This window comes from Opisthocomus hoazin, chromosome 3 (assembly GCF_030867145.1).
Source record: "Opisthocomus hoazin isolate bOpiHoa1 chromosome 3, bOpiHoa1.hap1, whole genome shotgun sequence".
Taxonomy (NCBI): Eukaryota; Metazoa; Chordata; class Aves; order Opisthocomiformes; family Opisthocomidae; genus Opisthocomus; species Opisthocomus hoazin.
In genome coordinates, this window is record NC_134416.1 from 72,186,310 (window position 1) to 72,208,880 (window position 22,571).

Genomic DNA, 22,571 nt, shown 5'->3' on the forward strand with positions numbered 1-22,571 from the left:
AGAACAGTGCTTCATTCCTTTTTTAGCTCCTTCATTTTTCTCCTTCATTCCTATCTATGCCAGATTCCTTCTGTATGTGTAAAATATTTACTGTGCCTCTGTGTCAAACAAGAAAATTCTTCTAATGGAATGGTATTATTTGGTATCTGATGGTGCCTGAAAGGGAGGCATTTTTGTTCTAAAAGATCGTGTATGTAAAAAAAAAAAAACCAACAAACTTTAATTGCTATGCAAAACCAAAGTGTTTAATCTTCCACTGAAACTACTCGAATCAATCAAGTGGTCTGACCACCTCTTACTTGGAAAGAAACCCTGGCTTACTTCTCCTGACACTGTACTAGTTGTACAGCAGTTCACCATTCTCAGAGCAGTTTGTGAGGCTGAGACGCTTTAGCCTAGCTGCAAACGACCCAGAACTTCATAATTATTCTTTTTAAATTCCTTGGCTGCAAAAGCAAAACAGGTCCCCCTGCATTGCTTTATCACTGCTTTACAGGGAAAGCTAAGAAAATTGCATGATGTTTCTGAGAATGGCAGCAGAATGAAGACTTCATTGTTGGTATTTCTGTAGAAGCTGACTGCACAAGTCACAAATCAAAATCATGTAAATTTTTCCAAGAGCAATAGTATTCACCAGAGACTTGGATTCATTCAAACACAACATATCAGCATAAAAACTTGATCTGATATTGCCCTAAACAAAGTGTACTTAAGTGCACTAATTTTTCCAGAATCTGATTATTCTGACAGATCTCCATTTTACAAAATTTTTGCAATACATTATAAAATATATATGTGTAGAATTTCACACATGCAAAACGTCTATGAGGAGACATGAGCAGGTGCAGAACAGGAGCAAGTGATTTTGCGAAGGATTTTGCAGGGGATTTTCACCTCATTAAGAACAGAAAATCCCAAATACTGAATTTCTCCATGAAAGAGAATTCTGGAAATAATCTATTTTGTGTTGACTGAAATGTGTAATCTTCATAGAATCCAGTAATTTTATTTTTGACTTTTTTCCAATTGTGAATTTTAATGTGCAATATAGTTCAAAACTCTCTACCACGGCAATTGAAATTAATTTTGAAAGGAAAATATAAGCGCTTGTAATTCCAAAAATTATGTCAAGACTATCTAAACTATCCTTCCTTCGGCTTTTGAAATTAAGGCTTGGTGATAGTAACATGATTTCACAGTCCCTGTGATTTTGAAAGAAATTGTGGTCTGCACGAATAGTTCTCACAATTTTCTCCTTATACAAGAGTTGCAAGCAAGACCAGAGAGCAGGATATGTTTCCCCAGCGTCATAAAATTTCATCTATGAAAAAGCTATAAATGGGGAGGCATACCCACACCACAGCCATGCACCACATGGCAGCAGCAAGCCCTTCACCAGCTCAGGTGAGGCGTGGCCTGAGTGCCCAGAGGGCTGGCATGGAGGAGCTCCTCAGTCTTCACTCCCGGCCGCAGTGCTGCCACCACCCCAGTTCCCCACACACAATATGGATTTGCTGGCTTGGTTTTCAGGTTTTCTGGCTAGACATGAGTGACCAAAGGATTTTTTGCAACAGACAAAGATGAAGTGGGGGTGGTTAGAAATGAGTTCTCTGCACCGTCTGCTGAAATCCCACTGAAAGCCAGAGGTGATGGAACCGCATTGTTACTACAGCTTTTTACATTAAAATTCTCACAGACATCTAGGGTAGGCTCTAGCTGACGCAATACAGATCTCCACATAGGAGACATCTACATCTGTACTAGCCAGCTGAGGCTCCCTTTATACTTCACAGAGAGAAATAAGCTTTCTCTAGGATACAATTCTTTTTATCTTAAAATAGTCACCTAAAATAGGTCGGATGATTAATTTTGCCACGTAGAAGTGCTTACTCCTTGATGGTACAGGAAACCCTGCCACACTAGCTGAAGGGAGATGTCTCTAGTTCAAACCTCCAAAGCCAGGTCAGATGAAGCCTAGTCCTAGCAGAGCCCTTCTGCCCAGGACATGCCTGGAAAACCACCCTGGCTTCTCAGCACCAAACTCCTCTCCAGGGCTGTCAACCCTCAATGGATCCACCAACCAACTCCTCTGCTCAAACTTCTTATGGCTCGGAAGCCGAAACAGGAAAACAAAACAAGCCAAGTCCAAATCATTTAATCATTTTTCTCACATCAGATGCCTGCACATATACCACTAATATATATATAAGATGCATTATAATGAGCAACTTCAAAGGCCTGAAATAAATGAACGGTGACACTAAGAAGTTATAGAGGAAGAAAACAGAATTACGTCAGTGAATCAAGACTGTCATTTGGAGTTAAAAGGTATGAAAGGCTACATTTCTTTTTGCTGTAGGAGAAGTCATTCAAATAACATTTACAAACAGTTAAGGCTGTTGTTGAGTACCCTTTGTACATCTCCAAACCTCTGCTGCACTGAAAAGTGAAACATTAGAATAAAACTGAAACTGGATACTTTTTGTGGCAGTTCACAAGAGTAGTTTATAAGGAATTTAGCCAGGCTCGTCTACTCATTCTTTTTCTTAAACATATGATTTAGAAAAGAAAGAGCTATTGCCAGGAATCATAATAAAGACTTCTTTGGGGAAAAAAAATAGAGATAACAGAACACCTTTTCTTCTTGTTTCCACTTAGACAGTTCTAATAATAGGGATAGTGATATGGCAGTTTAGGAAAGCTAAAATTAGCATTTGTCAAGTATTTTATGGTTCACAATTTTCATAGCTATGATAATGTATTGAGAAACTGTATTCGCTAAGAGGCAAAATACAACACCTTACTCATGTGAACGTTAGATGTCAAGAACTGATTTACTGAACACATGGTCATCTAATAACTTCACAGGACACCAATTTAAAGAAGTTTACCAAAATGTATTGTCAAGTCTTTACCAAACATGGACTTTTTGAATTACAAGATGTTTTTATTTCCTATGCCTGTCCTGGCAGATGGTTTCACAGACCATCTCAGAAGACATGAATGTACAAGATGGAGCTACAGATCATACGCAATGAGTTTCACATGTGAAATCTAACAGCTATTTTTTCTTATTTATTAAACGATACTCTAATAAGTGATGTTGTATGCTAATGCCATTCCAAAATGTCTACTTTTTTACTTGCTTTTAAGTAGAAAATCCTGTATACACACAATCCAAAAAACTTAGTGCAATGCTTCAGTTTACTGCATCTTGAGCCTGAAGCAGAAATTTTTTTTTACTTACATAGGGTAAGAAAACACGCATGACTTGAAATTTTCAGTGTAGAAATGATTTGCTTATCAATGTCACTTTCAGTGACTGTTCCACTGCTGTTTGGGTGGGGTTTTTTTAATAAGCACATAAAGGTATGCCTTAAATAAGCTGACACACAGCTATTATGTTAATGTGTCATTCCATTACAAAGGAACCAGTTTATTACCAAAGAAAAGACAACCAGCCTTTAAATCAGACTGGGACACGTTGTATCATCCCTGTCAGAGATGATACACATTAGGATAGACTCAGCCAAGTGTCAACAAGCACTCTGAGTGCAAATCAGCACTCCTCAGAAAATCCCAGTGGTAGAGTTAAGTCTATTTATACGCTCAAGCCATGTCCCGCTTACAGCACGTGAATATTTCCATTGCTAATCAAAGCACTGGCTTCACAGTCCTTGTATTGGCTACTAAGTCACAGAAAACTAGGTAAGAACAGAAAAATAGCTCTGAAGGACCAAAATACTGTTCTTTATCCACCAGCAAAACTATTTTTAGATTTGCCTAAGCCTGTAAGAATCCACCAGCCTGGTCACCCTGAGGGTGGCGTAGAAGGAGATCCTCCAGATGTCAGCCATACGGTGAAAGACAGAAATAAAGTGATTTGCAGACAGCTCAATTATACCTGGCTGCCCATCCCCACGGGTAAAAAATCTCAAGGGCAAAATTTTCCCTACTACGCTAAAAAGCTGCTCCATTGTTGGATTCACAAATCTGCAGAAGCAGTTTTTCTACCCTCCCACACCCTTTATCCCAAAGTTCAAGGATTAGGGCTCTCCACACAACCCAAGTTCAGCCCTGCTTCAGTTAGAGGAGGGAAACACATCACATCCCTCTCCAAGATGCCCCTGCTTGGGGTGGCTGGAAAAGAGGGATATACCAGTCCTGGTAACACTGACCTTCTGGTGTAAATAAATAAACATTGCAGACATAGGTGTACCATTTGAATGATAAGCAGTCATCTACCAAACTAGAAGATCATTTTCACTCGCTTGCTTTTCATTCTCAGTGAATATTTAAGCATTTTTTTATGTGGAACTGCTACATCATGAGTGTTCAAGGGATTCCCAGTTCCAAGGAACTGACAACATGATAATTAGGAAATGCACATTAAATTATAGGAGACCTGAAAGAAACCAGTCAAAGAATGCATTCAGTTCCCAGCTCAGTGCCAAAGTCATCAGGTTACACAGTAGTCTGCTGAAGAAGGTTTCCTCAAAGGCTTCTGCTGAAACAGCTTCATTTAATACAAAGAATTCAGATAGTTCTTGCAAGAGTGCTCTCTCTGCCTCATAGTTACCATTCACATTCTGGAGTAGTGACAGCTTAATTAGTTGACATAAAATAGTAGCAAAGCAAAAGACTGAGAACCCTCCCCAAAACACTCTACCAGTGCCCTCTCATGGGAGGCAGAGGACATGGATTCAATGCATCTGAGGCATGGGACAGAGTGCAACCCTGCTCCCCTGTGCTCGTGAATGAAGCTACAATGCTGTTCAAGCCCTGCACAACATCGTATGTTGGCTGACATGATTTCTTTCCATTTCTTATTTCAGCAAAAGCAACACAAATATTTTTCGATGTAACTTTTCTCTCTTCCTAGTTAACTATGCCAAAAAGTCAATTTTCTGTCCCATTCCTGAAAGAGCTCACATCCGAAGAGCCAAGCATCCGTATTTTCTACTTAAAAGAAAGTTAATTGAAAGGTTGTATAAGGTCCTGTATGGCAGATCTGGGATCACAAAGAGTCAGCTGTCTCACATCCATACTACCCCTGAGAAATTATTACATCCAATGACCTCTGTAGCTGGTCTGTAATCAGTCCTTAAAACTCGAGACTGTGCTCTCTACTCTCAGAACCAGAAACTAAAATCGGAAATCTTAAAGCCCCACATTTTGTTAATCTTTTACAAGTCATCATGACATGTCTTTTTCCAGGGATTGATACAAAATGATAATCACAGATTACTTTGATATTAAAATTCAAATTGTAGAGGTCAGTGCAACAGAGCTGAAGTTCTGCAGTTCAAATCTCTTGAACCTTTATGTGGGGAAAAATATTTTGGAGTTGCTTCTAGAATTGGAAACCATGCAAACACAATTAAAAAATAAACATCCACCTACATCCCCCCCTCCCAGCCCCAATGAAACAGGATTAAAAGCACTGAATCTGAGGAAATACCAGTAGGTTTTAATTGCTGCCCACTTAAACTCACATCCACACTTTCCAGTTATTCAAGTTGAAATGTGACTGCACATGTCCATCTTTTTACACGAGAAACTAAGACATACCTATTTTTCGGGACTATAATTACATTTCCGGTAGGAACTTATAAACAAATAAATAACAGTGAATTGTATTAAAAGTAATTTACAAGACAGACATTTTCTTAATGAGCATGCGAGGTTGATACATTTGTTTTACATTGTTACACATGCTGGCTATCCTCAAGTAACTTTATAGCATATGGGATCACGTTGGTTATATGTTAAGCACTTCAAAAATTACACGCAAGTCCTTATGAACCAAATGCACAATTAAAACTACATTAGAGTTTCTCCCTTGGATAGTTTTCTAGAGCTTCAAAAGAAGACATATAATACCTTCTTCCCACTATATACTGCAGTGCAACTGTTATTGGTGAAATAATGTCAAATTTTAATAACTTAATCATAAGAGTATAGTCCAGTTTAAAAGTTCATAGAGAAGCAAATATGTTCAAATGCACTACTTGGCAACTTCAAAATATTCAGCAGTTTACTACCGTGTACAGAGCATGTATGCACAGAGTGTGTATGTGGCTGAGGGCACCTGCTCCACAACATGCCTCTGATGCAGGAGAAAGAAGTTCAAATCAGCGAACACCTCCTTAAGAACATGTTTACAGTCCCAGATCACCCTGACATGTGAGTCACTCCTCTTAATTTTGTCACAGTTGTCTTGGCCAGCCTAAAAGACAGGCCTTAGAAATTAATTGTCTTGATTTAATTTCTGTGCAGAAGACACGGACACAGGTCAGTCCTAGAAGAAAAGGTGAAAAGCTCAACTTTTCTCAGATTTGAAAGTATTACAATGACAGGTATCACTTCAATACTCTTTATATCTATTCCTCAGAACCCTCACCTCTCGTATTAGCCCTTAATTTTTCCCCAAACCAGCAAGCAAGGCTTTACACAGGCAAACACCCTGCTCCAATGGCACAGCAAAGACCTCTCTCCTGCTCACACAGAAACAGAAACAGAAGGTGGCGGTCTATAGAGCTGTCACCGCAGAAAGCAGGAAGAGCAAGACACAGAAGACGGTGCAGAAGAACAGAGCAACTCAGCAAGTCATAGATTTGGGGAACACTTTCTGGGTACCTCAGAAACACCTGGAGAGCCATAGATGTTTGCCATCCCTCCTAATTCACACACTCTTTACTCCTGCTGCTAGCACCAGTAGGGCACGACTGGACCGCAAGATCCCCATCACTGTCAGGCACTCACCTAACAGCCCAAACTTTTCCAGACAACCACATTTGCTGTATTTCAGCAGAACGGGAGTCACCGGGAAGGGATTCAGTCACAAGCTTTCAAAAGCGTGCTCCTTGAGGAGGCTCAAACGTTACACAAGTCTACACCTACGTCCATTTACCTGTGTGTCGTGGAATGAAACCTGGAGTTCATAGTTCTTCAACATCCACGAATGCTTGTATAAATGTTTCAAGGCTAAATGGACAGCAGGCAACACGCCTGCCGTTAGGTTTCTCCAATCAGTCAGGCAGCTGGCAGGTGAAAGCCCAAGCAGAGAGAGGCGAGTGCGATTCAGTTCCTCAGAGCACCTGATTATTAGTAATACAAACAGCACCAGCGTGTGTAGTTTCCAGTTCCAGAAAATCATCTTTCTTGGTGCTTTTCTCTTTTTCCCTTCCCCTGCAGCCCACATCCCTGAAAAGCAGGCCTTAGATTCCCTTGTTGCCCGATATTTTGCAGCTTTCCTTTGCTTCAGTCTGCTATGTCGCTCTAAGAAAGGAGCTAATTGTTATTAAAGGATAAAGACCTCTCTACGGCTGGCTTTTCCAATTTGGACAGTAATCCAGCTCACAGCAGTGCTGTGAATCAATACTTCACAAGAATAATCTCTAGGCAAATCACTCTGACAAGTCTAATTTTAAACATGTGTCATTTTAAACATTTCTGTAGCAGAAATACTCATCCATAAGTGACAAATCAATAAACAAACTAGTACAATTCCTTTGAAAATAGATATTCTAGGGATTGATCGAAGTGGTTGAATACTGAACTTGTATTTGCAGAAACCTGTACACTGTTGGGTCAGAGGATTGTTTCAGTTTGTTTTATCTTACACAGATCACATTTTCAATTGACTTCATACAGACCAGAGAATATGCAGTCTTGTGTATTGATAATATTTTATATATTTCTAGTGCAAAACCTGCAACTGTTTAAAGCTGTATATCCTCTGCCTGATTCTGCTTTTCTCAGAAATCCCATGCTTCCCTTAAAATCAATGCTAATGGTGAGCATATACAGAATTCAGGTCTGTTCTTCTCATGTATATAGCTTTTGACAGGCATTTCACATATTGTCATAGCTAGCTAAGTAATTTCATCACACTATTTGCAGTTTTCCAAGTATATACCAGGCTATGGAATGGAACGGATGCTGTGCATGCAGAAATGCAGAGAAAATAGTAAAGCTGGAGAAAATCTTCTTTGCTGCACGATAATCAAAACTCGCCATGGTGAGAAGGGAATATATACGGGACCACCACACTAGAGAAGCACCTGTACCTCTGTTCCCCAGCACTCACCGCCTACCTCACCACTCAGGCAAACACCATCCTCCCCGACTCCATCACAGCAGTGATACCACACCAGTCTCGTGTAAGCAGCCACCTGTGTGATTCCTTCTCTCCATTCAAGTTGCCAGCTTTCCCCACACACAGAAAGACCCCCACACACCTACTGGGATGCTGCCATAGGCAAGGGAGGGAAGAGCCAAGAGCCAAGCCCAGGGACAGGGAGTGGAAGAACATCTGGCCTGAGAGATGCTTGTTTGTTCAAGAAAAAAGCTCCAATTTTCAGTGCAGTGTCATTATACATGCAGCTGAATAGCAAATCGTTTTGCCATCTTGTGGAAATTCAAGATTTCAAAAGAAATGCCCTGTGCCAAGCTGGGATGGAAACCCGAAACCTCAGAGGTTTTCATGACTCAGTAATCTGAAAGGAAAACAAATGGAAGGGCTCATAGGCAGAAGTTTAATTTGATATAAATCAAATTTGAAATTATGTGTTCAGAGCTTGGCAATTTATTTTCTGAATAGTTGACATTTCATAACAAAGTATTAGTTTGCCACAGAAAGTAAGGGTGTTTTTTTAATCTTAATTTTCAAAACGTAGTGTTCCAGGTCAATAAATTACTCGGAAACCGACATGCAACTAAAAAGCTTCTACATAAAATCTCCAAAGAAAGTCTAATTATAAACATTCTAATTTATAATTATAATCTATATATTGCATGACATGAGGGTATGGAAGTAAATAGATAAGTAAAAGTAAAAAGATCAAAATAATGTCGAATAAAGAAGCAATAAACATCTGCCTTGGGCTCAGGGAATAGCCCCCAGCAGGAGATATGCTCAATTTATTACCAGCTGTCCACAGTGACTCTTCTGCCAACTCACTTGTGCAACTAGATGGGCAAGAAAAGAGCCCAATCAACTCTTATTCCTCTCCATGCATTCGTAGGCACAAACATGAGGTGAAATAGAAATACCTGATGCACAGCCCTTGCTTTTCTTCGTCACCATTGCCTATAGTCAGAAAGTAGCAAGGCAGTATGGAGCCCGTTGTGTGGGGAAGGAGATACTGTTTTTCTTCCCGTGCAACGCTATGCCCAAATCAAACGCAGCAGGGTCAAAATTTATTGTGGGAATTCCCTGGACTGAGAAATTTCTTACATTAGCTGGGCACAACACTAAGTAGGAAGCACATGCTGTTAGCACAGTCCAGCATAGCAACAATTTAACGCAATGACTTAATAGGTATTTTCTGTTTCTTAGTCTTAAGATTCTATAACGTGATTATTGAAAAAATATTTTTTAAACATTTTTTAAAGTCAGGATGAAATTCTTCCCTGAGCAAAGGGCCGGTGTAGGCCAAGATGCTGCTTAAATCCCATTTAATACCTTTCTTAAAGGCTTACACAGGATTTTGTTGATGAACAGTGCTTGGACCAGCCTTCTTTCCCAGCATTATTTCATCATTGACTATACTGAGGGAGAGGAGGGGAGGAAAGCGGGAGGCATTCGTGCTGCCAAATCTCAGCAGCTATGGTGCTCTGAACCGCTCTTCTTCCTCTGCCTAAATCTTTTCACCGTTAAGCGGGAACATGGGGCTCCATGAGTCATGGCTTTGGCTCATATTTAGGTAACAAACAGATGCTGTTTGAATATCCAGTATCCTCTTCTGTGTTCAAAAACAAATCTGCACACCTTATTCAACCCCTGTTGCCCAACCAATGGCTTAAAACTCATGAGAGAGCAACAGTGTATCAGAGGCTATGAAATAATTTTCAGCACCATACGGATGGACGTACAGTTTAAGGATGTACATTTTAGGGAGTATCACCTCATTCTATAGATACATGACTGGCTTCAACCTAGACCAGTCTTTTTTTCTCCATCTGCTACTTCTGGGTTTAACCCATTTGTGGCAAAAGTACAAACAAGACCATGTACTAGTGCAGCCTCATGTTACATGCTTCCTTAAAATCTGCTTCCTGACAGAAACATTTCACCATCTAACCAGATGATTGCTTCTTATATAATATTTTTATTGCTAATTGATCCTGTAATACTTGTGTCAAACCATGCCCACATGTTTTCATTTTGATGACAAAACTAGCCATGTTTGCCATGTACTTGATTGATCATACAGGTACAATTTTCAGGTTTAGAACAACATCTCCTAAGGCTTAATACTTACAAAAGCACATTGTTATGCCCCTGTCACACATTTGAAGATACAGTCTTTCTGATGAGTTTACTCAGCACCCTCAGAATTTACTACCAAAACATAACAATTGTGAAATCTTAATCTGATAAATCAGCTCACTGCATCTTACACGTGTTTCTCAAACACGAAGCTGAATTTCCAATCATTTGAAATAATGCTAATTTTGAAACTTGATTTCAGTGTCAGAAAATGAAGGCTATTTCATTTTAAACCCTGCCTTTCCCACTATTTTGGGAGGCTTTACCAAAGATAAATAATTGTTCTTCAGCACAGTGAGGATCACTATAGCTTTTGCAAGAGCTAGCTGAAAGCCTTAGGACAGAGCTGGTGACCAGATGACTCTTTGTTGGCATCTCCTGTGTGAGATCAGCACAAAGTAAGTAATTTTCAGAGAGGGAAACTGTAGGACGAAATTGCGCTCCCTCGTAGGAGCACAGTCCCTCAGAACTTAAAAAAGAACAAAACCCAAACACCTGGCACAAATGTATTGCCTATAGCAAATACTTTCCAAAAGCAAAAGGAGAAATCGTTTCTGTGTTGTCCTCCTTACCACATTATCCTCCGCCTTTATAGCATTTTAATTTAGTTCTCAATCCCCTGATCAGTATTTCTGAACCATAAGTCACTTAAAGAGTTATTATTTCATGTAAAAGGTTCACTACAGACTGTATTAACTGTGTTAAAGGATGGCTATATATTCAAGCTATATGTCACCTCATGCCTCCCACACAAAACGTCCTCCGTTTATAGAATGCTCTAATACCAGCCTCAAATACTAGTTTTTTCAATGTAGGTTATCATTCACTCTTCTTGTCCCATGTGTCTCTGCTCTTCCTGCTTAATCGCTCGGTGTAATTAGAGTACAGAGCACTCACACATTCTAAGAAACCTTGGTAATGTATTGGAAACCATTATGAATTATTTTGAATGGCAGCTTCTGTTCTTACATCAAGACCAAGCCTCTACCTATGCCAAAAGCAGCTTCAATATTGAGACACTATTATCTGCTCTAACATGTCCCAGCTTTTTCAGTAGTCAGCTGTTCAGCTAAAATTGTTTACCTCCCACAGCATCACCCAAACGACCAGGCTATCTACTTCCAACTGCCCTACCAAGACTGAGCAGATATGCTTGTAGCTAGCGATATTTGTCTGCAGAAGGCAAACGAAAATTCATTTTTGCTGCAAATCCTAGTTTCTCACTCCTTATATGTAGCCTGAAAATCTCATCTCTGCTTCCTTTCCCTCTTCTCCAGCATTGCAGCACAGAGATCAAATTCATTTCCTCCATTCTGAACAGAAGGCTTGAAGAAAAGAGATAAAATTACTAGTATATACAGCATCAGTGAGATTATTCCTGAAGTAATAGATCAAATTCTAGTGGCAGCACTTTGAGAATGAAGATGACAAACCGTAAAAGATTCAGAAGAAAGCCACAGGAATGCATAAAAAGCTGGGGGGGGGGGGGAAAAGCAGCAGCTCACTCTATCTAGTTTAATGTTCAGAGGCAGCTTAATCTGTAACTTGCTCCACAATGGATGAAAAAATTATTTCTAATAATACCAAACTTTTGAACTCATTGGTCAAGGAAAACACACTTTCTACCCTTCCATAAACTATTCCCTTTAAATAAAATTACCTGTATTAGATCAGTTAAAAAGAGCGATTTGATGCTGTAACTGCACTAAGGGCCTCTGCTGACATTGAGATAACACCTCTTGATACCCACCAGTGACATAATTGTGCCAGCTGTATAGATCTGCCTTGAGTAACAAGGCCCTAGGGACATAGTACTCCCACCATGTCACGCCTTTTGTTTGCATCATATAAGACTTTATTTTTGCCAAGGTCAAACACACTATTTTGAGATATGTGTTAATCACGAAAATAATGATTTTTAACTGACTCGGTTTTAAAAATACCTGTACCTTGCATATTTCTCAACTATGTCAGGTCTTTGAGACACAATAATCTAATTCTGAAGGATATTTACTTCTGATAATACTCACACCGATCCTGAAAGGATCTGTATCCCAAAGGCTGAACAAAATCAGCATTTTATCCCACCAGGCAATTTGAAACTTTAAAGCAAGTAACTATGAATGCCTTTGTTGTTAATTGAAAGTGGCAATTCTAGGTCTCCTCCTCTTAGAAGCACGTTGCATTTTCATAGGTGGGCTGGCTTTCTAAAGTGCTGAGCATCCAGCAGTTCCCACTGGTGTTGACAGAAAATGCAAATCACTTGGTGCTTTTGGAAAGCAAATCTTCAGTTCAGGGACCTAACTTGCAACTCTAAAAAAAAAAAAAAAAAAAAAGAAGCAAACTGGAGCTGATACCATTAGTATTCTTCACAGCAAGAAATGAGGAGTGGGGAGAAGCTTGGCTAAGTTTAAAGATCTGGAATGCAAAACTTCTTGTATCACTTTCTCTACATAGTCGTAGCTACTGCTGCTTAATTTGTTTTACTACATTGCATAAAGTCTTACTGCCACTAGCCCACCCCTCCAGATTAGGTTCTCACCAACAACATGGAATTCGGTCTGGCTTATAACTTTTAGAGAGGGAGAAAGTGGAAGGGAAAAAAGAGAAAGTTGGCTCTCTGTCTCGGCCAAGCTCCTGTAAATTATTGATACTTAAGGCTCTTTGAATTCACAGGAAAGAGTGGAAAGTAACATCTAAGGTGTTTTTACAGAACTTTAATATCATATGAGAGACTCCACAGAAATGCAGAGGTTAATATTTTTATACCCTATGTGTATACTAAAATATTTTTATATGGTGCTATTAAAATAAACAGCAGCGAATGTCTGATAATCACAATGCTTGAAAAATACTATACATTATATTTTGTACCACACTAAGTGTTAATCTGTCAAAAACTGTCACTTTGTATAGAGTAACATTTGTGAAGAAAGATACGTGCGCTTTGCTAGAAAAACATTAAATTCCCTGTGAAAGCAGAAGCAGTAAACAGTGGAAAGGAAGTTAATTAACATCCCAAAAGGGGCCTCTTACTACTTCTCCCTGGAGGTTTTGGATGTAAAATGGTTACTTAGACACCTATTGTGTGTATGAATTTTCACACAATTCTGTAGTTCATTGAAGCTGCAGCAGAAGCTCAGGCTTACTATAGGTAAATGGTAAATTAAAATACATAACTACTCTAAAGAAACAAAAAAGTAAACAAGTATCTAACTTTAAAGATACGTGGTAGTGATTCTTTAATCAGAAAATCTGAAAGATTCTGGAAATAACTTAATCAGGGAGACAGGATGAGTTCCTCTAACAGGGATTGTGGCAAAATAGTCTTACAATAAAGGCGGATGTAGAGAAGAAAATGGGGTATACCCAAGAACTCAAAAAGTACTCTGCAGAACCAGCTACTCAGTGAAGGAGCACATGCATCTGGAAGACCCATCTTGCCAAGAAGCAGGCTAACAAGGTTTTCATGTATGGTCTGGGACAATCTTTAGAAGAGAGCAAGACTTACGATTCCAGCAGGATCTAGTCCATCAGAGCCCTTCATACAAGACTGGATTCCCTGGATAGCCAGGCAAAAAGTCAGAAAGGCTTGGTTACCCTGCACAGCCCGCTTTGCCAGTGATTTCCCAGCTCTGTAGCTGGAAAGGCATTGCAGGGAGAGCGGTGTATGCAAAAGCTGAGAGCTGCTACTCTCACAGCATCAGCGGTTACAGGGTCAGCAGAGTTTAAGATGGAAATAGCAACGGACTTTTAAAGGGATTTCAAGCAAATCACAGTGAAAAGTTTTCCAGGGAGGAGGATTTTGGGAAATCCTGAAGACAAGATCGTAGGGCTTTCTAATGTACATATTCAAGTTCATAGTGGAGCAGGCAGAAATTCCCAAGTGAAATATATGGCCTATATTGTAAGAGCTGGATAATCCTAATGGTCCTCTGATGTTAGAACTTGTTAATTATTTAAGAGAAGTACCATGGCCATACTAGGAAACCTAAGTTTTCTAATCCTATCCGTCAAACTCATGATGTTCGTTTTAAATCAATTAGTCCATTACCTGGGCCTTCATCTCTCAGGAGCCTCAGTAACAACAATTTGGACAGCCCTGCTGAATTAGCCCTTATATTCTACGCTCTTTGTGACTATTATTTTCAGAGACAAGGTGGATATTTGCCTTTAATTTGTCAGATTTCTTTTTCACAGTTGAGAATGCTTATTTGGAAAATACTACAGGTAAAACTGCCAGAATTAAAGGCCAATGATAATGAAAAATTAACGGCAAAAGAAATTGGATATCAATCACCGACTTGGCAATGAGGTTGCACGGTTATTCCAACACAAGGGAAAAAAAAAAGAAAAAAAAAAGTTTTTGTCAGCCATTACGTCCTGTTTCCAATTAACAGGTAGTCGCAGCCCTCAAATTTAGCAGACCTTACTTACAGCAAAATCCTCTGCAAATAGAGGAATCCTGGCCTAGGAAAGAAGACTTTGTCATCCCACAACTCTAAGTGGCATGGCAAGGGGAGACATGGCATGACTGAAAATATGTTCCAGCTATTCTTAGGGGCACTACCTTCTTTAACTCAGAGCAATGCTGTGGCTGAACCAGTTTGCTTCAGAAGTCAGACTACTACTGGTCCATTAATGCTGGAACCAGGGGACCACTAAAGTACTGCAAATCTCATTTCTAGCTCAGCTAAACCTACAAATCAGGGAACAGTACACACGGCTCCTGAAAATCTTCAGGCTCTGTCACTGATTTAGTTCCTGCATTCCTAGAACAAAATAAACTCAAAAAAATGTGATGTATGTGCACTGTACCCTCTCAGTTTCAAATCCCACAGCCTGAAATAGAGCTCCTGCACTATATGGCGCTGCTAAGTATCAACACACATCTCCATAGGACTGAGTCACACAAGTGCTGACTGGCCTCAATGTACCTCTCTGCTAGCCCCAGTTACTCCAAAAATCATTTCAGCCAAAATGGATCACGGAGGGTTTTCCTCTGTTAACTTCCACCACTCGACTCCCTGAACCAGACCTCCGTATGCAACGGTTCAACCCTTCCTAAGAAAAAATATCTGCTTTGCAGTGATAGCAATGGTCTCCACTTGAGTTTCACGAAAAAGTCATTCGGCTCCCAGCTTCTGCAGTTTGCTCGAATGCATTGTTCTTCCACCACATGCCATGAAAACGTCCATAAAGCAATGAAATTGAAAGCAGAGAACAAAGCTTGAGACACACATGCATCACCATGCTCAGATCATTAATGTGAGATGACATTTTGTAGCCCTGATGTGCCAGGTATCTTGTTATTGCAGATAGTTACGTGTGTTTAATTATAACAATGTAAATATTACATTGACAATTTTTTGTGTGAATGCTGTCATTAAATCTCTCTCTTCTAACTCCTTCCTCTCCCTTTTCCTATTGCAAATATTTTCTTCACAGTTATCACCAGGATATTACAACCCATCTTTTCCACAAACTTGAGTAATTCACTCTGGTTGATAACCATATCAGAGGATAGGGCCTTCCCCCTCTTTCTTCAAATGTAAATGGAAACTCCTTCCTGGATTTATTCAAAAAAATAACTTTTCCCTGCTAACGGAGCGTGTTTGGCATCTGAATCAAAAGATTCCATTACAGTGTGTTTTGTAGTATGCATAGGATAAGTTATATACAAAATTGCAAGACATATGCCAGAAAAAGATACATTGGCTTGAATCTCTCTGCAGAGATATTTAGAGGATATACATTCTGCAGGTCTGGGATCCGCACCCAGAGGAGTGGGTGCAGTGAATACATGATTTCTCTCTTCTCCCCACCCACACCTTAGCATCAGTGGAGAAGCCAGCATAGAATTAACATAAACACTTAACTTTTAGATTATTCCCTCCAAGTTCGCAAAACTCTAGAGCAAAAGGAGGTTATGTTGCAAATGGAGCCATATTACGCAAAAGTCAAACGAGACACTGGCTATTTACAGAAATATGTCCCTTCCAAGCAGAACGCCGCCAGCAGGGTAGACAGTGATCGTCATCCACACACGTACTGTATTGCATTTTAATGCTACACTCTTTGCATATATCAGACAGCATAAGTGCTTGGTAATATTTGAAGGTAAGAAACTACCCAACTACTTCAACACATGCCAGACACAACCTCATCTGACAAATACAAGAACAAATGTCTGCCAGTTCAGTCTGGTGAAAACTGGACCCTCTTTTAGACCCTGACATCTCCCATGTATTCAGCTAACTGCTGTTCTTAGATGACCACGACAATATCTATCCGTTCCATTTTGAGTGCTACTTTAAAAATGAAGGTTCCAGAAAATTCAGCAATCAGAGCACTCACAAGCATGTCAGAGCTCACCCCCAGAGGCCCAACCTGGCTTTGGGACACCATATTTCCCTGCGCAAATCCAGCTGCTGTTGGAGTGACTTGAATCTATGCCTCCTAAAACAAAGGGCCTAACCTACACATCACGTGATTTCTTTCTGGTGGGGTGCCTTTGCTCAATTCTGCTAGGGCAGAGTTTGTTGGATGGCAACCGGTAGTTCTTCGTCCCTCTCTAAGGACCGTCAGGTGCTGTTGAACACTGAGATCCACGCTGCTGGACAGGCACCTTATTTTGCACCACTGACACAAACCTGCTCTCCTGTTTATAGAATATATTCCTCGCCCTTACTAAGAGTAAATATGACTCTTACTTCAGCTTGCAGGAACAAGATACGAGTCAAATTTGTCAGCCTCATTCATAATCATTCACTTTCTGGAAAAAGCGTCTTTATTTGGAGGGTGAGGGTCTTTTTTAACTTAGAATAGCTGGTAGAAATGACCCAGACTGGTCCACGGCCTGTACAACTTTCTTAAATTTTGAGGGAGGAGGGTTTTATTGAAAACACAGATAATTTTTTAGTAAAAGAAGAAAATAAAGAAAAAGTCTATTTATAATATTACTAGACTGTAACTTCCTGTCAGATAAATTAGTCATGGCACTTTCTACTTAGTTACAGAATAGGATTAGGCAAATATGTATTAAATGTCAATAAGTTCACATTTTCCTTCAGATTTTGTAGAGTCCTGTGCATTTTCCAGAGCTCACCCTTCTATGCCAACCTGCTCTTTAAAGGTATTAGAGTGTATCATTAGGCAAAGATGAGATTATATCAGGATTACCACAAATTATTTGTAGTAGTTAAAATCTCATCCCTATAGCATGAAGATTCGTCCCTCTTTGTGATAATATACTCCACTTACTTCTGGAAGTTACTTTTTTCAGCTTGTCAAGACTCCCTTTGATCTTCAGAAACAAGCAACAGAATTCTAACTTGCATACACGGCTTTCTTGACTATACATGTTTAGACTCAAAACAAATTCAGACTGTTTGTGCACCACTTGCAGCACTGCTTCTACAAGAAATGAGAAAATACATGTGACATTCAAAGGAAGATATCCAGATGCAGAAGGGCAGATATCCAACTTCCATTAAAGCCTTTGTCTTCTTCCGCTATGCCTCTTCCTCTAGTTGCTGCACGGTTAGTTTTTGCCTGATGCAAACTAAATACTGTTGAAATTGATAATATTGTCTACTAGTGTGTTTAATTCCTTCATTTTAGGGTTATTCTGCTGTTTTTTCCTGTAACAGATGTGTGTCAGGGTGCTTAAACAGAAATCCTCTTTCCTGATTTACATGAAGTTGTGAACTACATCTAGTGTATGCAGGGCTTTTTAGTTCATTGATTTGCAAAACGTTTCTTTGCGTTTTCGACCAACTAAAGTTACAATCACAGGGACGGGAAAAACAAGAAATATTATATCACGGTTATTGATCCAAAGCCATAAACTATCAAGCACCCTTAACCTCCAGGACCTGGTCCAAGGGCCATTGGAATCAGTGAATTACTGCCATTAATTTCAATGGGTTTTGGATGAGACTCTTTACAGATGATCACTTTATAAATTCTCTAGCTTCTAAAATAACGTAATGAAGAAATTTTGCCTAAGAGTCTCATCTACAGTTTGCTCCCACTCTCATCGAAATGAACAGCTGAATTAAAATCACTAACTTAGACCAGAGTTCTGTAGATGCCTACACCTGAGCTTTGTTTTATTGACCAAGCCTACATAGGAATGTCCAAATAAAGACATGCCCACATGGTAGCAAAACAGAGTTCACCCAACTGGATCAGAATCGCACTCCAAACACATGCAACCACCAAGAATACTCAAGACAGAAGCCTCTGCATTTCTATGTTCTTGCTGTAACCTGCGGTCACATTTTGTAACAAAGATGTAATTCGCACAATCACAACTGGTTGAGACATAGACCAAGGATTGTACTTAAGTGCTTAATTCAGTTTAAATGCTTTGAAAAACACTAGGGCTGCTGCTGGTGTGCTCAAAGGCTAGCGGGTTCAAGTGCTGGCAAACAACAGTCTAACTCACAGGGCACACTGCAATTCTTCGGGAGGTTGATCAGAAAGTAAAGGCATTATAGTGCTCCATTATACAAATCAGAAACATCAAGCAAACTAAAACTGTCAGTTCAATTCTGACAGAAAACTACCTGAATGCATAATCAAAAAAAAATCCAATTTGATTCTTCTCATTATTTTTTTTCCATGAGCTTTTTGTTAAAATATTATGCAAAATTGCAACATAAACATCAGATTGCAACAAAGGGAGATTCTGGAAAGTCATGAGGAAGAATATTTGAGTTACTGAATCACTGCCATACTTTTCCTAAGCATTATAACTGTACTACAGTTATTTCTCAAGCTATTAAAAAATCCGATGCGTTCAAGGATTTTCAAGAGCCAGCAATGTCACAGGCAGCACCTGCAAAGCCCTGAGAGGGAGAACTACTGCCTGGTCTGTGATTATGCAACGATAAGGATCCAGGCCCTTCAGGCATCTCTGTTTATTGACGACTTCAGAAAACAAGCTGAGGACCAAGCGGGCATGATGAGCCATCTACCCTTCTGCTTACCGTAAGTGCACTGAAGGAATAAGGTAATGTCTGAACCAAGGGAAAAAGTTTGCACTGCCATTATGTATTTAATGGCTATTCCAGCCATTAGTCTATTATGTTTTGGTGCAGTCAATCAAGCGTTCTTCATGAACACTAAGTTATTTACTTGTCACTATTAAGCGTGCAATAATGATCCAACCGTACTCCAAATACATATGTTCGCCTGACTTAGCATTCCATAACCATCCGTTTATTAATTGCTTAAAAGCATTCAAAGCTACACAGCAAGCTGGCAACATGACCCTGATCCTTTATGTCCCTAGAGTGCAAAACCGTAAAACTGCAATTTTTAAGAAACTGATACTCATTCCAGAACAAATACGGCATTTTTTTCCCTGAATATTTTAATGCTAACTGCCTAGGTCAGAACCCAAAATCTGTGTTAAGAACTTCAAAATATTTTCACTCCAATGAAGTGCAGCACCTTATTGATTATGATGTTACTGTATGAAGAAGGAAGAACTTGCCTAGTCTTCTCTAGTTCCTATGCATGTGTTATTTTTGTAACAATTCCATCCAAGGGAAGGATTTAAATAGAATAATGTAATGAAAACAGGATTAGGAGAACTGTGATTTTTTCTAACAAGTACCTCACTTTATGAAATGGGTAATGCCATTCAGAAAATCCCCCATAATTCTTTTCATTATGATTGCAGAGTTCCCCGAGATACATTTTTTTAAGGAAACAGTTACCCTAGGCTGATCGTGCCTGTATTCCCTTTCAGTATTGCAGTCTCATTCGCACAACACGAGATGATGGCAGCACGCTTTCTCACAAGTTACACCTTCAGCAATATCTCCCTCCACACATTTCTGCTCAGAGACGTCTGAAAAAATCCTGTGACAAATGCATGTCAATAAAAAGCAGCTAGCCTACAAGGAGAGGCTTTTGTAGCAATCCTGGGGACGGAGACAGCGTCAGGAAGCAGTACAGCCTGTCATTGCTGCTCTCAGCTCGCTCCCCCCGGATCCTGAGAACCGAAGGGAAGACAGGGGCTTCCTTAAATTACAGACGCGAAGATTTTCAGTAGCCGCTCGCTTTACCGGGGGTTGTGTTGGAAACGCGCGCCCGACGCCGGCGTTACGCGAGAAACGAGTGCCATCTTCAGGAAAGCCCCGACGCGGGCGCAGCGCAAGCCCTCCGCCGGCACTCCGTTACTGAAGTTGTGACCGAAACCGAAGGCAGTCGGGGGCGGCTGGCGGTGGGAACCGACCTAGCGCGGCCCTTGCCGCTGTCGCTGCCCCTCTCTCAAGGAAGGGCCTTTCCCAGCGCAGCACCGCTCAGGGGGGGACCCTCTCCCCGCCCGGCCCGCCCGTCGGCCCCGGGCACCGCGCAGCCATCCCGCTCCGCGGCGAGACGCACCGCAAATTTAACTCTTTCCGACGAGCCCCAGCCGGCGGCGAGGGAGACAGACCCGGCGAAAGCCTGCGAGAGCCTCCCCGCCTCCCCCTCAAGCTGCGGCCGCTGCCCCCCGCGTCCCGGCGCTGCCCAGGATAAAGCGGGGCGGCAGCGCGTGCCCGGCGGCGGGGACGGGGAGCGAAGCGGCCGCCAGGCATCTGTTGCTGAGCGGGCAGCGGCTGGGAGCGGGATGCGGCCGCGGCTCAGCTGGGCGCGGGCGGGCCGGCGAGAGGCAGCCTTCCTCCCGCCCGCGTACGTGCGCGCCAAGGGCAGCGGCTCCCGGCCGCCGCCAGGCACCCCCGCCGCCCGGGCCCCCGCCCGGGCCCACCGCCGCGCTGCGGGCAGGGGCGAGCGGCGGGGCGAGCCCCGGCTGCCGGGGAAGCCGCTGCGGGTGTGCGGGGCGAGCGCAGGCTACGGCCCGCCGGCTGTGCTGCCTCTCCCTGCACAGCGGCCGGCGGCGGGCCGGGCCGGGCCGGGCCGGGTGCCCCGAGCCCACCCAGCCCGGGCGTCCGCGCCGCCCTTGCGCCCCGGCTCCCGCAGCGCCCCGGGACTGGGCGGCGGCGCCTCCCCCCGCGCCCGGCGGCGGCCCCTACCTCCGTGTCGTAGAGCCGCAGGTCCAGGAAATAGGGGTTGAGCAGGGACTCGTTGCGGATCTGATCCATGGCCAGCTGCACGGCGGGCAGCACCCCCCGGCCGATCTTGCTCTTCTGGTCCTCCTCGGACGGGCTGAGCGGCATCAAGCCCATGATGGAGATCGGCGTGGTGGCGTTGGGGGGCAGCCCGGCCGCCCCCCGGGAGCTGCCCCGCGGCCAGCCCCAGCCTGGCGGCGCCCAGCCCAGGCACAGGAGCAGCAGCAGCATGGCAGGGTTGGAGGTGGCAGCGGCCGGTCTCCGCGGAGAGGGATGCATGCTGCCGGGTGGGGGGGAGGAGGAGGAGGAGGAGGAGGAGGAGGACTGAGGGTGGGGGGGACGGGCAGAGCGGCGGGAGGGAGCCGAGCCCCTCTCAGTCCGGGCGCATCCCCCGGCGGCAGAAGCCGAGGCGGGAGGAGAAGAGCCGCCTCTCCCCGCTTCCCCGGGAGCCTCGGGGTCTCCTCTCTCTTCTCCCCCTCCCCTCCCCTGGCAATAATCCTTCTGGCAATGGCGCCTACTCCTTCCCAGGTCTGCCAGCTGCAACCACCAGGAGCAATAAATAAATAAATAACCCCCCGGCACCAGGCACGCACGGCCCCGCTCCCCGCCGCCCTCCCCCGCGCTGCCCGGCGGCAGAGAGCACGGGAGCGGGACCCGCCGCCGCCTCCCCGGCCGCTCAGGGAGCGACAGCACCTCTCGGGAGCGGAGGGGGGGCCCGAGCAGCCCTCATCGAACACCTCCCTCCTCCCCCCCCCCTCCTTCTCCAAAAGGAAAAAAAAATAAATAAAGAGGATGCTCCGGCAGAACACGCCGGAGAGGAAAAAGCCCCCCCTGGAGCCGGGGAGGAAGGGAGCGCTGCCCAGCCGGGGCGGGGGTGCTAGTGCCGCATTCCCGGGGAGCGGGGGGGGGGGGGGGGCAGCGCGGCGGGCGCCCCGCGGGCCGGCCAGCCCCCGCCGCGGGCGGGAGGTGCCGCCTGCGCCCGTCCTTCGGGGGGGGCAGGGGCGCAGAGCCGCCGGGCGGGATGCGCAGCCCGGGGGCCGGGGCAGCGCGGAGCGTGCAGGGGGCCGGGCCGGGGCGGGCCGCGCTCCCCTCAGGGGCCGGGCGCCTGCTCCAGGTGGCGGTCTCGAGGCCGGCGCCGGTGGCCGCGCGGGCGCGGGGCAGTGTTCGGGCCGGCGCGGGGAGGCCGGCGGGTGCCGCGCGCCCCGGCCCGCGCTCTCCCCGCGGCCGCC

At 43.3% G+C, this 22,571-nt stretch overlaps 1 protein-coding gene across 1 annotated transcript in view; it reads right to left on the reverse strand.

The window, feature by feature from the left end:
• GABBR2 (gamma-aminobutyric acid type B receptor subunit 2) overlaps positions 1-22,215 on the reverse strand; it is a 497,433-nt gene extending 475,218 nt beyond the window's left edge. The window contains exon 1 of the mRNA XM_075416661.1: positions 21,307-22,215. Within this exon, the coding sequence (XP_075272776.1) occupies positions 21,307-21,621 (315 nt within the window). The 5' untranslated portion in view covers positions 21,622-22,215. The remainder of the gene's footprint in view (positions 1-21,306) is intronic.
• Positions 22,216-22,571: the final 356 nt, after the last annotated feature.